We start from the raw sequence: 17,398 nt of genomic DNA on the forward strand, positions 1-17,398 counted from the left end.
CGGCAGCAGAAGACCTCCAGAACCAGCCACCACCATGCTGAGACCACTCTCTGCACACATGAAGGTACCGGCAGAGGAACAAAGGCATGCGGGTCCCAGGACTGAGATCTCCAAGCCTACTCGGATCAGGGCTGAGAATCCTTCACCCAGATCCTCCAAATTCCAGTAGGCGGGGGTCACACCCACCAACTGGCCCCCTGGCGCCGTGTAATCCCATCAACGGCCAAGACTCAGAGACTATAAAACCCAGCTCCCGCTGCACGGTATCTTATTATCTCACTCCTACTTTGGACAAACTGGCAGTCTACCAAATGTAACCTGTCCACCCGGCAGAGTCTGGCAAACTCCCCGTGGCATACCCAATATGCCAAATACCAGTAACAATGATGGGTCTGAGATTTCAGAGTTCTCCTAACTCTGAAAGAGCCTTGAATATGGCACTTTTTAAAAAAAAATCGCAGGGCTAGGTCGAAGGAGACATTACTGGGGCCTGCTCGAGGCCATCGACAAATAACAGGATGGTCGTGGTCGTGACCATGATCTATACAAAATGATTTATATTATATATGCTTATATGTTTGTTGGACAAGGAGGGGAGAAACAACACCCAGGGGATTCCGCTCTAAGGTGGGTCGATCTGATAATGAGAATCTGTCCTAGAACCGGCCTTTCCCGAGGGAAAGAATTCTACCCCAATTGATTGTGACCACACCTGTGTGTAATTGTTACCCCAACACCTCATGCTGGGGATATCATGAGACTGTAAGAATAGGCAAGGGGAGGCAGAGGAGAGATACAGTAATGAGTGGAGAGAGGATTGGAATAACCTGCAACTAAGACCAACCAGCCTGGCCCTCGTTTTCTTCCTTCACCTGCCCATTGCCATCGACCTCCCTGGGGTGGGGGAAGCAGCGTGAGACTACCGAATGCAGGCAGTGGGAGCGATAGAGCTGCTATTGCAGTCCTCTTTGAGTTTACACAGTGGTCTGATACCAGAATGGCCACCCCAGCCTTTTTATGGGAGTTGTTTGCCTGGAGAGTTGTTTTCGAGCCTTTAGACTTTGAATGTATATTTGATCTGACTATTGAAATATGTTTCTTGCAGGCAGCAGAATGTTGGGTTCAATTTTCTGACCAACCCTGCTACTCTGTGTCTTTTAATTGGTGCGTTTAGCCCATTGACACTGAAAGAGATTAGTGTTAGAGAGTTTTGTCCAATCTTTCTGACGAAATTTGGTGTATTTGAGGGGCTTGTCTTGTCTTAAAGTAGCCCGTTTAGATGTTCTTGTAGCCATGGTTTTGAGTCTATGAAGTTCCTGAGCTGTTGTTTGTGGAACTGTGTGTTGTTCCTCCTGTTATGAATAAGAGTCTAGCTGGGTAAAATGTTTTTGGTGAGGCTATTTTTTCATTCAGTTTTTTCACTATATCCCAACACTGTTTTGGGGCCATGAGGGTTTTATCAGATAAGTTAGCTTTGAATCTTAAGGATGCTCCTTAATAGGCAATTTCTTTCTTTGCTGTTTTCAGAATTTTGTCTCTGTCTAAGGTTTTGGTCATTTTGATCAAGATCAGTCTTGGGTTATTTTTATTTGAATTTCTTCTAGCTGGTACTCTTTGGTCCTCCTGAATGTGGCCGCATGTGTTCTTCAGTTCTGGGATTGTTATAGCAATGATGTCTTTGACAGTTTCTTTTTCATCAGGATTTTCTTCCTGTCCCTCTGGAACTCCATTATTTTTTATGCTATTCCTCTTGGCTTTATCCCAATATTCTCCTGACATCTGATGGTGGACAGTGAGTCTCTTTTCCATTTTCTGCTCTTTTCTGGGGAGTGTCTGTACTTCATCTTCGAGCTCACTTCGAGCTGTTACCTGCTGCTCAGGCCTTCCACTGAGTTTTTCAATTCCCCTACCAGGTTTTTCAGATATGACATTTCCATTTGTAATTTTGTTTGCATTTTCCACATTTCTACTTTCAAATACTCTTGTATTTTATTGGCAGTGCATTCCATTGCTTCTTTTAGCTCTGATGCATCCTCAGTTGCTCCCTTCTAGATTCATTGTCAGAGAGTTTTTCGAGTGCTTCATTATATTTAGGGGCTTCTGGGCTATCCTCTTCACTAACTAAGTTCGGTGGGCTTCTGCATTGCTTTACCATTGTGACCTGTGTGGTTTAGCCCTTCATACTCACTGTTACTATTGTGGTTTGGGAGCTGTATTAATTGAGGTGGGGCTAATGACTTATTGGCCTAATGTGTTTCGTGTGATTAGCTGCCCTAGTGAAAGTTCCACCTAAGAGGATAAACTTCTGTCTCATATAAGATATGGAGGGAGAGAATAATTCGCCACAGCTCTGGTAAGGAGCCCTGAATAACGGGAGGATACCTGGATGGGAAGAGGAAAGACATTCTTGGAACATTGGTGCTATTGGTGCACGTGCACGTGGTCCATCTCAGTTCCTGTCCCCCGCAGTTCTAGGTTATAAACTGGCTGGGTAAGGATCTGATCAGTTCCACAGCTCATGAGTGGGAAGGAGCCCTGGATACCGGGCGGATACCTGGATGGGAGGGGCTAAATTTTTGTTTTAAAAAATGACCTGGGTATCCTAATAGGGACCGCATTAAATTTGTGTAGTGCTTTGGGCAGTATTGCCATTTTGATCATGTTAATCCTCCCTATCCATGAGCAGGGAATGTGTTTCCATTTCCTAGGATCCTCTTTTATTTCTTGCAGTAGTGTTTTGCAATTTTCCTTGTATAGGTTCTTCACCTCTTTGTTTAAGTTGATTCCCAGGTACTTGATTTTCTGAGGCACTACCTATATGTTCATTGCAGCACTGTTCACAATAGCCAAAACCTGGAAACAACCCAAGTGCCCTTGAACAGATGACTGGTTAAAGAAACTTTGGTACATCTGCACAATGGAATACTATGCAGCTGTCAGGAGAGGTGAAGTCATGAAATTTGCTTATAAATGGATAGACATGGAGAGTTTCATGCTAAGTGAAACAAGTCAGAAATAGAGGGACAGACATGGCACGACTGCACTCATTTGTGGAATATAAAATAACATAACATGAGACTGACACCTAAGGATAGTAGATACACGGGAAAGGTAGATTTCTCCATGGCTGGAAGCCTGCCTCACAAGCAAAGGGGAGAAAGCATCTGGAATAAAGAAGGGATAACTAAGAAAACGATGGCTGGAGGAATCGGTCGGGATGGGAGATGTGTGCAGAAAGTAGATAAAGGACCAAACATGATAACCTCTCAGTGTCTGTATTGCAAACCATAATGCCCAAAAGTAGAGAGATTATGGAAAATATTTTCTGCCATGGAGGCAGGGGGAGGGTGGGAAAGGGGGGATGTACCGGGGATATTGGTGGTGAGAATGTGCACTGGTGGAGGGATGGGTGTTTGATCATTGTATGATTGTAAAGCAAACATGAAAGCTTGTAACTATCTCACAGTGATTCAATAAAAAAATTTTTTAATTTGTTTTAATTAAATAGTGTACCTCTCTCACATCATAAACAGAAGTTATATCAAAGTGAATTAAAGACCTTGAGATCAGAATCCATAAAAAATTGCATTCAGGGAAACAAAACTAGAATTCTACAGGATATGAACTTCAATGATGTCTCCAATACTTTTTACTCCATTGGCAAAAGAAACAGAAATAAATGAAAATGCATCAAAAAAGGGGTTTTCATAGCCAGAGATGCTCAGGCTAAAATTAGACACCCTACTTCATGGAAGAAAATATTTTTACACAATAAATTAGATAAAAGTCTAATATCCAAATTGTATAAAGCATTTACAAAAGTTAAAAAGAAAGAAAAGATGAAAATTTGAAGCTTATTTGTATATTTTATATAATATATAATAATTATATATTACAATTTATATGGAACTGAGAGCATCATGTCAAATGAAATGAACTGTGAGGAGAAGAAGAAATACTGGAGGATCTCATGCATCGGTAGTATACAGAAAACAAACAAGGATTAAACTATCTCCAGAAACAAACCCTAGACCTTGGATTACAAAACTGAGGTTACCAACTTGTGGTGGCAAGGGACTTGAGGAGGGCAAGAAGTAAACGTAGGCTAGAAGTGAAAAAGGACAGCAGTTTTGGCCACTTTGGTGGTGGGGAAGTGCAGTAACTTTGTACACCAAAAGCATAAATGTTAACATTATTGTGGCTATTTTGGCGGAACTACAATAAAAACTAATTAATTAAATTTTTAAAGAGTTGAGGAGCTTCTGCATCCTAGTGCCTGTTTGTTTAATGACAAAGGCAGTCAATGGTTCATTCTGTTGACTCTCTAGTCTTCCTGGTCACCCAAATATTAGTAACAGATGAGGTATTGAACTTCCAGAAGTCAAAGAAGCTAAAAAGCAGAGTTTTGAAACCAAGGAGACATAAACCAGTTTCCTATTATGTTTTCCTTTTTTATTTCATTTTACACTGTGACAAGAAATGGAGGAGATGATGGTATAAAAGCCAGAGACTATAAAAACATGTAAACTGGTTTTCTCTTCAAGTCGTATTCTCCCCTGAACACATATCTTACTTGCTTGTCTATTTACAAGCCTGTATTCTCTCTCTCAAACATGTACTTCTTCCTCTATTTCCTCTCACATCTTTCTTTAAAAGTATAAATAAAACATTCTTGCTTCACACACACACACACACACACACACACACAACACCACTTGTATCACTTGTCATCCTATTGATCTTCAATTTGCTCGAGCAGGCACCAGTAACATCTCCATTCATCCCTGTCATGTGCTAGTGTAGCCCAATGGCATCAGCTTGCTCCAGGAACACAAAGAGCCTCAAACCATTTGTTCAAGGTTTTGACGAAGAAATCTGATCATCTCGTTGGTGGGTGGTCACGCATCATTTTGACGTCCCATGGAATCCAGTTGGTAACGGCTCTAGACTCCAGTGGTCATCTCTAAACCACATTTTATATCCAGCCCATCTGATTTTCAACGACTTGGAAAACGAGACAGCGTGCCTGATGGAGGTCAGAACACCGGATTCCTTCTCTCACTTGAGTGAAATGTGATATTCCAAGAATAGCTCTTTTGATTCCTCTTTGGGATACCCAAATAGCATTCTCATCCTGTTTTTGTACAGCCCAGGTCTCTGAGGCATATGTTAGTGCAGGAAGAATGGTGGAGTCGAAAACATGTGCCCGGAGCTGGAGGTTCTTTGTCCCCTTAACAACTTCTTTGACGTTCTTGAAGGCGTTCCATGCTGCTCTCTTCCTTATGTGCAGTTCTGGTGCCAAGTCATTCCTCATGTTAAGTCTTTGACCCAGGTACACATAGCTGCTGCATTCATAGATGTTCATTCCGTTGAGATCAAATGGAACGTGAGAAATGAGTCTGTTTCTCATGAACATTGTCTTCATGAGATTCAGGCTATTTCTCATAAACATTGTCTTCGTGAGATTCAGCTGTAGTCCAACCTTTCCACACTCACGGTTGAAGTCGGCCAGAATTTGTGCCGCTTGGCTTATGTTTGGTGTTATTAGAACGAAGTCATCAGCAAAGACGAGGTGGTGTCGTGCCGACCATCTATCTTCACTCCCATTCCTTCCCATTCCAGTCATCGCATGATGTTCTTGAGGGTGGCACTGAAGAGTTTTGTTGAAATGGTATCACCTTGCCGAACCCCTCTCTTGACATCAATGATCACTTCTTTGTAGAATGGAGAGATCCTGGTAGTGAATCCATAATACAGCTCATGGAGGATCCTGATGTATTGAGTTTGAATGCCCTGATTGGCGTGGTCGTCAATGACCTCTTCTATCTTGACGGAATCAAAGGCCTTCTTTAAATCAATGAACGTTAGACAGAGCGACATCTTGAACTCCTGAGAAACCTCAATGAGCTTGGTTATCATGTGGATATGGTCAATCATGCTGAATCCTTTGTGGAACCCAGATGCTCGCATGGTTGTCCTTCATCTGGTGTCTGCCATTCCTATTCAGGATTTCTCAAGTGAACAGCTTGTAGATGACAGACAACAGGTAGATCGGGCAATAGTTGCCAATGTCGTTGATGTCTCCCTTCTTGTACAGTAGTACAGTCCTTCTTGTTTTCCACTGGAATGGAACCTTGCATTCAGACAGGTAGCTTGTGAAGAGCCGAGCCAGCGTATTGATGAGTAATGATGGCAGGTTCTTCAGCTGTTTATGTATGACCTTGTCTGGGCCGGGTGCTGTTCGTTTCTTTACCGACCAAATGGTGTGTCAAATTTCGGAAGGGAGAACATTGGAAATGACATATCCATCCTGCGGAATTTGGTTTGTGAGTAGGTGGATGTGGCTATCGAAGAGATCTGAGTAGAAGTCATGGATAATCTTCTCCATTGCCCTTCTGGAAGATGTGATAGATCCATCAGAACATCGGAGGGCAGTCATCTTGGTCTTGTAGTTGGCAAAGGTCAAGCGGGCATTGGGAATGCTTTTCCCAGCTTCTGCCACATCTACCAGCACTTCTGCTGTTCTCTCTTTGAGGTCTTCCTTTATTGCATCTCTGCACTGCTCTGAGAGCTTGGATGATCGGTTGTGGTTGCCTGAGGCATGAGTCGAACCACGTTGGTGAATAAGCGCAAGAATTTTCAAAGACAGGTATTTTTTTGTGGCTATCTCTCTCTTTGCATTCCTCGCACAATCGTGGAGGTGCTGAACCAGTCAATTGTATTTCAATTGAACAATGGCATCTTCCCATGTTGCAGCAATAGTGCCAAAGAGCTCCCAGTTGGTGGTCGTTCTGGGAGTTCTCTTCTTAAACTTTGCAGCCCTTTCTCCCCGCTCTATGAAGTAGTATTTTGCATGAAGGATACAGTGATCTGATCCATTTGGAATTTTGGGACAACAGCGACATCGGTCAGGCAAAAGTGTTCATTGAATATGATGTGGTCAATTTCATTGTGCAACCATCCACTGGGAGACTCCCATGTCCAACATTTAGATTCGGCCTTCTGGAACTGCGAGTTACCATGGATGGTCTTGGTCGACATGATGAACTCAGTTTCTCACCCTGTTCGTTCCTTTCTAGGCCATGAGTCCCAATGTGGAGTTCTTCGGCTGATCTCGGTCCTATCTTGGCATTAAAATCACTGACAATGATCTTGTAGAAGGTATGATTCTCTTTATAGAACTTCTCCAGCTCCATGTAAAACTTCTCAATTTCTCCTTCATCATATTTGGATGTTGTTGCACAGACAACGAAGACAGAACCTGCCGGCAGTGAGCCACATCTATTCAAGTATAATCGTCCAATTCGGGGTGTTAGGCATTCGAATGAATCAATGCTTAGTCCATCATATCAACAAAAGAAAAGATAACAATTATATTGTCACATCCATAGATGCAGAGAAAGCATTTGACAAGATCCAGCACCCCTTTATGATGAAAACACTCACCAAAACGGCTATAGAGGGAACTTTCCTTAATATAGTTAAAGCCATCTACGAAAAGCCTACAGCAAGCATCATCCTCAATGGGGAAAAACTTAGAGCCTTCCCTCTAAGATCAGGGATAAGACAAAGATGCCCACCCTCTCCACTGCTGTTCAATATAGTACTGGAAGTACTTGCAATAGTGGTTTAACAAGAGAAAGATATTAAGGGCGTTCAGGTAGAAAAGGAAGAAATCAAGCTCTCACTATTCACAGATGATATGATATTATACTTAGACAGCCCTAAAACCTCTACCAAGATACTCCTAGAAAAAATAGACTTGTATAGTAAAGTTGCAGAATATAAGATCATTACCCAGAAGTCCACAGCTTTCCTATAAGTAAATAATGAGAGAGAAGAAAGTGACATAAAGAAAACAATTCCGTTGACAATTGTGCCCCAGAAAATCAAGTACCTAGGAATAAGCTTAACTAAGGATGTAAAAGACCTGTACAAAGAAAACTACAAAACCCTACTTCAGAAAATAAAAGAGGACACGAGAAAATGGAAAGATATCCCCTGCTCATGGATCGGGAGAATTAATATTGTAAAAATGGCTATTCTCCCCCAAAGGATTGTACAAATTCAATGTGATCCCTATAACGATACCCATGACATTCTTCAAAGAAATGGAGCAAACACTCCTGAAATTCAAATGGAATAATAAGCACCCAGAAATAGCTAAAGCAATTCTTGGAAAAAAGAAAATGGGAGGAATCAACTTCTCTAACTTGAAACTCTACTACAATGCAGTAATAATTAACACAGCATGGTACTGGAACAAAAGCATAGCTGCAGACCAATAGAACAGGGTTGAATATACTGACATCTTCCCCCAAACATATGATCACCTAATCCTTGAAAAAGGAGCAAAAAATGTGAAGTTGAGGGCCAGAGCTATAGCACAGTGGGTAGTGCGTTTGCCTTGCATGCAGCCAATGTGGGTTTGATCCCCGGCATTCCATATGGTCCCCCAAGCACCGCCAGGAGTAATTCTTGAGTGCAGAACCAGGAATAACCCTTGAACATCGCTGGATGTGACCCAAAAAGCAAAAAGAAAAATTTTTTAAAGAAATGTGAAATGGAGCAAGGAAAGCCTATTTAACAAATTGTGCTGGTAAAACTAGACAGATAAATGCAAACAAATGGGCTCAGATCTCTACCTAACACCATGTGCAAAAGTAAGATCAAAATGAATTAAAGATCTCAACATCAGACCGGAATCCATAAGGTACATTGAAGACAAAGTTAGCAAAACACTCCACAACATTGAAGCGAACAGTATCTTCAAAGATGTCATGCCACTGGCCAAGCAAGTGAAAACAGAGATAGACAAATGGGACTATCATAAACTAAGAAGGTTCTGCACCTCAAAAGAAACAGTGACCAAAATACAAAGACAGTCTACAGAATGGGAAAGGATATTCGCCCAATACACATCCGACATGCGGTTGATATCAAAGATATACAAAGTACTGGTTGAACGCGCCACAAAAAGAAAACATCCAACCCCATCAAAAAATGCTGCGACAAAATGAACAGAAACTTTCTCAAAGAAGAAATTCAAATGGCTAAAAGGCACATGAGAAAATACTCTACATCATTAATCATCAGGGAGATGCAGATCTAACAACAATGAGATATCATCTCACACCACAGAGACCGGCCCACATCTAAAAGAACAAAAAGCAACCGGTGTTTGCACAGATGTGGCGAGAAAGGGATCCTCCTCCACTGCTGGTGGGAATACCGACTGGTCCAGCCCTTTTGTAAAAGTGTATGGACGATTCTCAAAAAATTAGCAATTGAGCCCCCATTTTACCCAGCAATACCACTCCTGGGAATATATCCCAGAGAAGCAAAAAGTGTAGTCGAAGTGACATCTGCACTTGTTTTTTCATTGCAGCATTGTTTGCAATAATCAGAATCTGGAAAAAACCTGAGTGCCCGAGAACAGATGACTGGTTAAAGAAACTTTGGTATATCTACACAATGGAGTACTATGTAGCTGTTAGAAAAGATAAAGTTATGAAATTTACATACAAGTAGTACTACATGGAAAGTATCATGCTAAGTGAAATGAGTCAGAAAGAGAGGGACAGACATAGAAAGACTTCATTCATTTGGGGAACATAATGTAACAAAATAGGAGACTAACACCCAAGAATAGCTGAGATAAGTACCAGAAGGTTTTGTCCATGGCTTGGAGGCCAGCCGCACACGCTAGGGGAAAAAGCAGCTCAGATAGAGAAGGGAGCACCAAATAAAGGGTGTTGGGATGATTATCCCAGGATGGGAGATGCATCTGAAATTAGACTGTATACAGAACATGATTGCCACTCAATGCAAACCACAGCACCCAAAAGGAGAGAGAGAGAACAAAAGGGAATGCCCTGCCACAGAGGCAGGGTTGGATTAGGTGGATGGGGGTGGGAGGGATAATGGGATTAGTGGTGGTGGAGAATGGGCACTGGTGGAGGGATGGGTACTCGATCATTGTATAACTGAAACCCAAGCACAAAAATTTGTAAGTCTATGACTGTACCTCATAGTGTTTCATTAATAAAAATTAAAAAGAAAATCATAATAAAATTTTCTAGTACAGTTTATTCAGTCCTAAAGCATTAGTGGCCACTTGGCTGGACGTTACTCTATCATTTGATGCCATATGCTTCATTTAACTCTTTACTGAGAGAATCTTGGAAGCCCTGGGCCCCTTATCTGTTTCAGGCTAAGTATTGATAAATGTGATTAAGTACTGGCTTCTGGAAATAGATTCATAAGCACTTGTTGTTGGGGACCACACACATCGGTGGTCTGGGTTTACTCTGGACTCTGTATACAGAGTTCACTCCTGGTGAGCATTGGTGACCACATGGGAATTGAATTCAAGTTGTCTGTTTCTAAGGCAAACACCTTCCCTGCTGTACTATCGTTCAGTCCCATAAGCATCTATTCTTGAAGAAACAGTTGTTCAGATTATCTAGTTCAGTTTATTTTTCTTATGAGGCTTTGAAATTACATTTCTTTATGGAAACTACAAAGTCCAACTGGAACTTAGTATCAAGATTGGGGTCATTTCAGAGGGTCCTTCAAGACTGCCACTGGAACCCTCCAAGAACAGGGACAGCTTTGCAGCAGGAGACACTTTAATTTGGCAAAACTGAAACCCCGGTCAAATCATGGGCGATATTTCTGTCTCTTTAAAAGCCAGGAGTAAGTCTCAGCTCCACCCAATCTGTACTTCCTGCTTTCAGAGGCTACAGACTTCTCCCTTACTGTGGAGACCGACATAACAGATCAAGCAGCAAATTCAACATCCACAAAGAAGGTGAGTCTGAGAAAATGCCCCAGGCGCGGTGGGTGTGGAGGAAGGAGGGACCGGGGCCCTGCCTACTTTCATTCAGCTAGAAGGTGGCAGGGAGGCAGGGACTGACCACTGTATGTCCATGGACTCAGGTTGAAGGGACAGACGTTAGCTGAGGACCCCCAACTCTATCCAGCTGGTGCTGGGATTGACACTACAGCTTGATAAATGACCCTTTTCTGCCAATAGAGAAAAAAAAATCCCTTGGGGGCTGGAGAGATAGCACAGAGGGTAGGGCGGTTGCCTTGCACGCAGCCGACCCGGGTTCGATTCCCAGCATCCCATATGGTACTCTGAGCACCGCCAGGAGTAACTCCTGAGTGCTGAGCCAGGAGTAACCCCTGTGCATAGCCGGGTGTGACCCAAAAAGAAAAAAAATAGAGAAAAAAATTCCAATACAGCTCCTTGGAATTTAGAGACCACACGAGTTCCTCTTTATAATAATGAAGAATCAGAATCTCAGATGCCTATTTGCCAAGTCGCCAATGCCGAGGAAATCCAGATTCTCTTTGCTGACTTCTTTCTACCCACCTCCTCAAGCCCTTATCACCCCCAGGAGAATCAGATTAGGAGAGGGGCTGTGTTCCAAGGTCAGTGCTACAGAGGAAGCTACATTGGTGGAAGGATTCCTCCCTCCCTTCCCTAATGCAGGCTCACCACCTGTTTGTTCTTCCAGAAAGAGTGTGAACTGTTTCCCTGCTTTCTCCTGATCTCAAAAATGCCAATTAAATTGAGCATCAAGCCTGGAAGAGGCAGGAATGTGCAGTGGTCAGGGGCCGACGTGACGGGACAGGCTGAGCTGACCCGCTCCTCTCACCATCCGGGAGAGGTTTCCAGCATTTCTGAGCCACGCTGTTGTGTTGTTGTTGTTTCGGGGCACCCACTGGTGCTCCCAGGAGGCTCTAAGGAGCAAATCGGGGTTGGGACTCATGCGTTCAAGGTCGGTTCTTCTCTGCTTTGAGCCTTCTCTCTGGTGCCACCTAATTTTCTTATTTAAAAAAATTAGAACAGGACTTCTGTGTGATAGCACAGCTGACACACCTTCCCACCCCCCCCCTCCTACCACCCCAAGCCTGCCACTTTGACAGGCAATGTTTTGAAGTTTGGTTGTTGTAGTTTGGATTTCATGCTTTCAGTGTTTCGACTCTGTGGGTTGGAGATATAGCCATACCAATCCTCCACCTGTTTTTGCTTTTGATGTACAAAGTTACTGGATTTCCTCACCACCAAAGTGGTGATTGACTAAGTGTAAGTAAGAAAACATCAATATTCTTAAGGATTCACTAGCTGGATGTTAATGCCATTCACTAAAATAGGGATCAGGGAGAAAATAGAATGGGGGGTAAATCAAGGTGCAGTTTGGCTGACTTCTGTTGCAAGGTCCATGACATTCCCAAACGGAAGACAAGGAATGGGATGGAATATTTTTGTTTTCCAAACAATTGGAGGAAACCAAATTTATATTACAAACATGTAAGTGGAAAATCATGCCAATAATTCACAGACGAGATAAAGAGGGAGATAGAACCATAGCCAAGGAAGAACGTGAAACATCTGTTTGTGTGAAGAAGTAACAATGTGAACTTGAGACTGAATGGGATATGGAAGAGTGTTGGGAAGAAAAGTGTGAGAATTGAAGTAACACGCTTATGGAAAAGAGAACCTTGGCTATATGATGGAAGTTTTCAGTTACCTGTTTCCCTAAAACGACATATTTCTATCTCCTTGTCTACAGGAATCCTAGCCACAATGGCGTCTGGATACAACAGCTATCTCTTGACCAACCTTGGTAAGAAGTGCCAGACTACCCCCAGACCAGGCTGGAGGGTGGAGGATTGGCAGGTGCTTCTGTCTTTCCATCCACTCCCCACCTGAACAAGAGATAAGTACTTCCAGCCCAATCTCCTTTCCTCCTCCTGGACCTGCCCTTAATCCCCTCATTCCTCTGTGCTTTCTCCTCCTAATGGACGGTACCTGCTGAGAGAACAAGCAGTTACACATCCTGATTGATCTTGCATGGATGTGGTTTCTTATATCCTAGTTACTAGGATGTAACTGTCCCAGAACAGCCGGTCAGCTCTTCTGGTTGTTGTCCTGTTCTTTCTTCAGCCTGTAGGAAGACTGGGAAGGAAAGATCTTGGAGTAATGAGATCCTCATGCAGACCCCTAATTTCCCTGCTCCTGGAGGGAGGCTTCACTAGAACAAATTCAACAGAATGACTAGCTCTGAAACTTAACAACAGATTAACACACAAAGAACATCCAGACATTCACTATAACAGTTGAGAGTTTGCTGGCGTATCAAATCACCACTTAATATGGCTTAAAACATGAAGTGCTAGTCAGCCATCTTCTCGTGGGTGCTGGTCTATGCTAGTGTCTGCAACATCTAGGTTGGTCTCAGATTCACTCATTCATCTATGGCTAAGTCACGTTTCATTATGAATCTGATGAACTTTCATAGCCTCATGGTATAAATGTTAGTGGCCTCTGGAGCAGCCCAGGGGGTGCCTGCCTGGGCTTCATGTCCCTCATCTTATCCTGAGCCAGGCTAGGCCTTATCATGGGGCAGTTTCAGGGTGTTGAAGAGCGGAAGGAGAAGGTGATGTACATAGAACTGCTGGAGCCTCTACTTCTCTGGGTTAATAACCCCAATACAAATCACTCAGTCCATATTCTAGGGCTAGACCTCTGGATAAGAGGAGCTGAGAATCTGGGTCCCAAAGGACCTGAGTGCACACTGGGAGAAACTGAGGCTGCATTTGCAGCCGACCTCTCAGATGGTCACTCAATGCCCGGGACATCTGAGCATGCTGCTGTTGGGAGAATGATGCTGGAATCTTTGTGCCTCTCCTCCCACGATGTTCCCAACTGCCCCTTCTGTGGCAGCCATTGTTCTCAGAATAGCCTGGGGGGAGGAGCTGTCATGTACCCATTACCTCAGTAACCTGGCCCAGAATGTCTCCATTATTCTAATCTCTTGGAAAATTTTCTTTTCCTCTCAGAACTCTGGTTCTCAAATGTGAGACACTTTAATTTTGGAACAGTTCTGCTTGTCTCTGGCTTAGCAAATGTGCCAGTGTAAAGTGTGTAGAAAGTGGGTATTGAGCGCGCATTCAGTGGGACAAACTGGCGAGTTCCTAAGCATCTCTCTTCTGATTTATGTGTTGAAAAGATGATTCCAGGGATGTAAAGATAGTACAGGATTTAAGGCACTTGCCTTATATCTAGTCAACTCTGGTTCGATCCCTAGAACCACATATGTTCTCCTGGGTACCTCCATGGCACACTCAGAGCAATGAGAAGCTCTCAAATGCTACTGGACACTTGCCTAAAAAAATCTTGAAGGCTGGGAACTGGAGAGACAGTATAGCGGGCAAGGCACTTGAGTTGCAGTTCTCTGGCTGATCTGGCTTCAATCCATATCACTCCAAATGGTCCCCCAAGCCCTGTCAGGAATGATTCCTGAGCACAGAACCAGGTGTAAGCTTTCAGCAGTCAGGTGTGGTTCCTTGGCCAATATTTTTTCTTTTAATCCCAAATGCTTCAATTTATAGATGTTGATGCAAAATTTATGCAAAAATGCATAAATCTACTAAATACTAAACTGCATATATTTGATTAGAGCTATAACTTAAGGTACTTGAGGTAGTTATCTTGAAATCAGATTCTATTTGGTATGCTGTGCTACCAAACATTAATTTTCAACTCTTCTTGGAAATACAATATAAATAGAAAACTATAGAATATATATATAAACATATATAAAACTCTTTTACACAGGATTTTTCCTGTATGAAAATTTTCACTTATTATATTTCAAAGCTTTTATTATATTTTCTCTTTATAATTCTTGAAATTATTAGTTTAAAATCTTAAAAAGTCATGCATGTGGATTGATTATCTCTAGTATTGCCTCTTGTTGATTTACTATAGACACATATTTATCTTTTATTTTGTGTTGTTTGGGTGCTGTGCTCAAGACTAACTCCCTATTCTGCACTCAAGGATCACTGCTGTAGAGTGTTGGGGTATTATGTATAATGATGGGGATTGACCCTGGGTCACCTGCATGCCAGAAAGCACCTTACCCACTGTACTGTCTCTCCATCCCTGACATCATTAATTTCAGATGAAAGATGTTTTGTTTTCTTGTTAGTCAGAGTCCCTACAGGATGGAAGCCCATGGTAACTACACAGGGAAACTTGTCTCTGCATGTGGTTCTCTTGCTGTTCTTCAAGGCTGGGTGTTTTACACAGAACACCAGTCTGGTTCCTCAACAAAAGAACAAAAGATCTACTTTCAAGGGAATTTTTTTTTCTTTTTTGGGTCACACCTGGCGATGTACAGGGGTTACTCCTGTCTCTGCACTCAGGAATTACCCCTGACAGTGCTCAGGGGACCATATGGGATACTGGGAATTGAACCCAGTTCGGCCACATGCAAGGAAAATGCTCTATTCCCTGTGCTATTGCTCCAGCCCTGGGAAATGTTTTTTGGGGGAAAATGTCCTCTAATATATCCTGAAGTCAGATTTGGTGGTATTTCCTGTTACTATCTTAGGAGGGTTTACAGCCCATTTATCTTCTAAAATCATTACTTTATTCTCAGTGTCGACTTGACTTCAAATAGAATAAGAAGTTCAAGGAATCCTAAAAAGTAGTTGTGGTTCCCTAAATATTGAATGAGGGACACCACGCTTTCCACAGAGTTTCTCTGAGAGCAGCGGGCACTCCTGGAGAGGCGCCTGGTGGACAGAGGGAAGGGCACCAGCAGGCAGGCTTTCTGCAGTAGAAATTGTTGGAAGCTATCCTAACCCTGTGGTTATTGTTTCCTCATGTCCCAGAAACTGAAAGCCAAGGCCCCAGAGATTCACAAATGAGACTTGTCTTACTGGGTAAGACTGGATCAGGAAAAAGTGCAACTGGGAACAGCATTCTGGGAAGGACTGAGTTTTGTTCTAGCCTTTCAGCTAAGTCCGTCACCAAGACCTGTGAGAAAGGAAGTTTCAGGTGGAATGAGAGAGAACTAGTTGTCGTGGACACTCCAGGCATCTTTGACACCGAGGTGCCCGATGAGAACACCAGGAAGGAGATTGCCCGTTGCCTCCTCTTGACTTCCCCGGGCCCTCACGCCCTGCTTCTGGTGGTCCCACTGGGACGTTACACCGAAGAAGAGCATAAGGCCACAGAGAAGATGCTGGAAATGTTTGGAGAGAGAGCTAGAAAGTACATGGTTCTCCTCTTCAGTCGGAAGGATGACTTGGATGACCTAGAGTTTCAGGAGTACTTAGGGGAAGCTCCTAAAGTCCTTCTAGACCTGATGAGCAAGTTTGGTAATCGTTACTGTCTGTTCAATAACAGAGCAAAAGGAGCTGAGCAAGAAGCCCAGAGGGCACAGCTGGTGGCCCTGGTCGATCGGGTGGTGATGGAGAATGGAGGAACATGCTACACTAATGAGATGTACCAAAAGGCTGAGCAGGAGATTCAGAAACAAGTCCGACTAAAACAGCAACGTTACAGAGCAGAATTTGAGCGAGAGAAAGCTGAGATAATAGAGAAGTATGAAGAAAGAATCAGAACATTGGAAGATAAACTAGAGCAGCGGGAGAAACAGGCTGAAATGGAGAGGAAATTGGAAGAAAAGAAGCTATTTTATGAATCAAAGCAAAAAAATGCCAGACATGAATTTGAGAGTCAGAATCTGATGGACATTCTTGAACAAATCATGAAGGCACTGAAAACTGTCTCCTCATTTTTCAAAGATTTTTTTAAGGATAAGTAAATGTATTCAAAGCTATCTCTGTTTCCTGTGTATCTTCTGGCTACTCTGCTCCATAGAAGTCATTCACCAAAGAAAGAGTGTTTCTCCTTTCCTTTACGGTCTCACATATAAGGGGAAAGTCCAGTAGACAGGACAATTAGCAAGTGTTTGGTATATTCAGAAGTGTCTCAACAATAATCACTTTTCTTGGGAAACCCTTGCCCCCCAAACTGCGTTATTCCTCACCAGGATTACTCTTTCCCGGGGTGGGAGTGTGATGAGCTTACCTGCAAAATTCTGTCCTCACAGAGGGGGAATTGTGTTGATTGCTGTTATTAAAATAAAAGTATTGTTCTTTCACAGTGGTGCAAAATTAGAATGTTTTCTCAGAAAATACTATTTCTACTTCTAAGTACACAAGGATAAGTTTCTTTTTGACAGAAGTTCCACTACTTCTAAGAACACAAGGATAAGTTTTTTGTGTGTATTTTTTTGCCAGAAGTTTTAGAACTTTGGAGCTAGATCACAGCTCTCCACGCTCGGACTCTTGTTGTGGAGCTTTGAGTCATGTTATTAACCCCTCTGTTGCTGGAGGTCATATTTTCCTTAGAGTCATTGATTAGTTTTAGTGGAAATTACATTCCTTACAATATATGAATAACAAAAGTTAAATTCACTACTCCTTTTGTAGATTTCTACTGGTACTCCTTATCTAGTAATTCCTAGGACCCACCGCCAAAGTCTGCCTCCATATTCTATCACAATCTCCCATCATTTTATGTGCT

The 17,398-nt window shown here is 42.7% G+C and overlaps 1 protein-coding gene across 1 annotated transcript; it reads left to right on the forward strand.

The window, feature by feature from the left end:
• The first annotated feature begins 10,755 nt into the window (after positions 1-10,755).
• Positions 10,756-16,978, forward strand: LOC130016015 (GTPase IMAP family member 4-like). The gene is made up of 3 exons (XM_056106774.1): positions 10,756-10,813; positions 12,585-12,638; positions 15,697-16,978. The coding sequence occupies exons 2-3, from the start codon at positions 12,599-12,601 to the stop codon at positions 16,632-16,634; spliced, it is 978 nt and encodes a 325-aa protein (XP_055962749.1). The 5' UTR covers positions 10,756-10,813; positions 12,585-12,598; the 3' UTR covers positions 16,635-16,978.
• Positions 16,979-17,398: the final 420 nt, after the last annotated feature.

The sequence above is a fragment of the Sorex fumeus genome, unplaced genomic scaffold (assembly GCF_029834395.1).
Source record: "Sorex fumeus unplaced genomic scaffold, SorFum_2.1 ptg000143l, whole genome shotgun sequence".
Classification (NCBI taxonomy): domain Eukaryota; kingdom Metazoa; phylum Chordata; class Mammalia; order Eulipotyphla; family Soricidae; genus Sorex; species Sorex fumeus.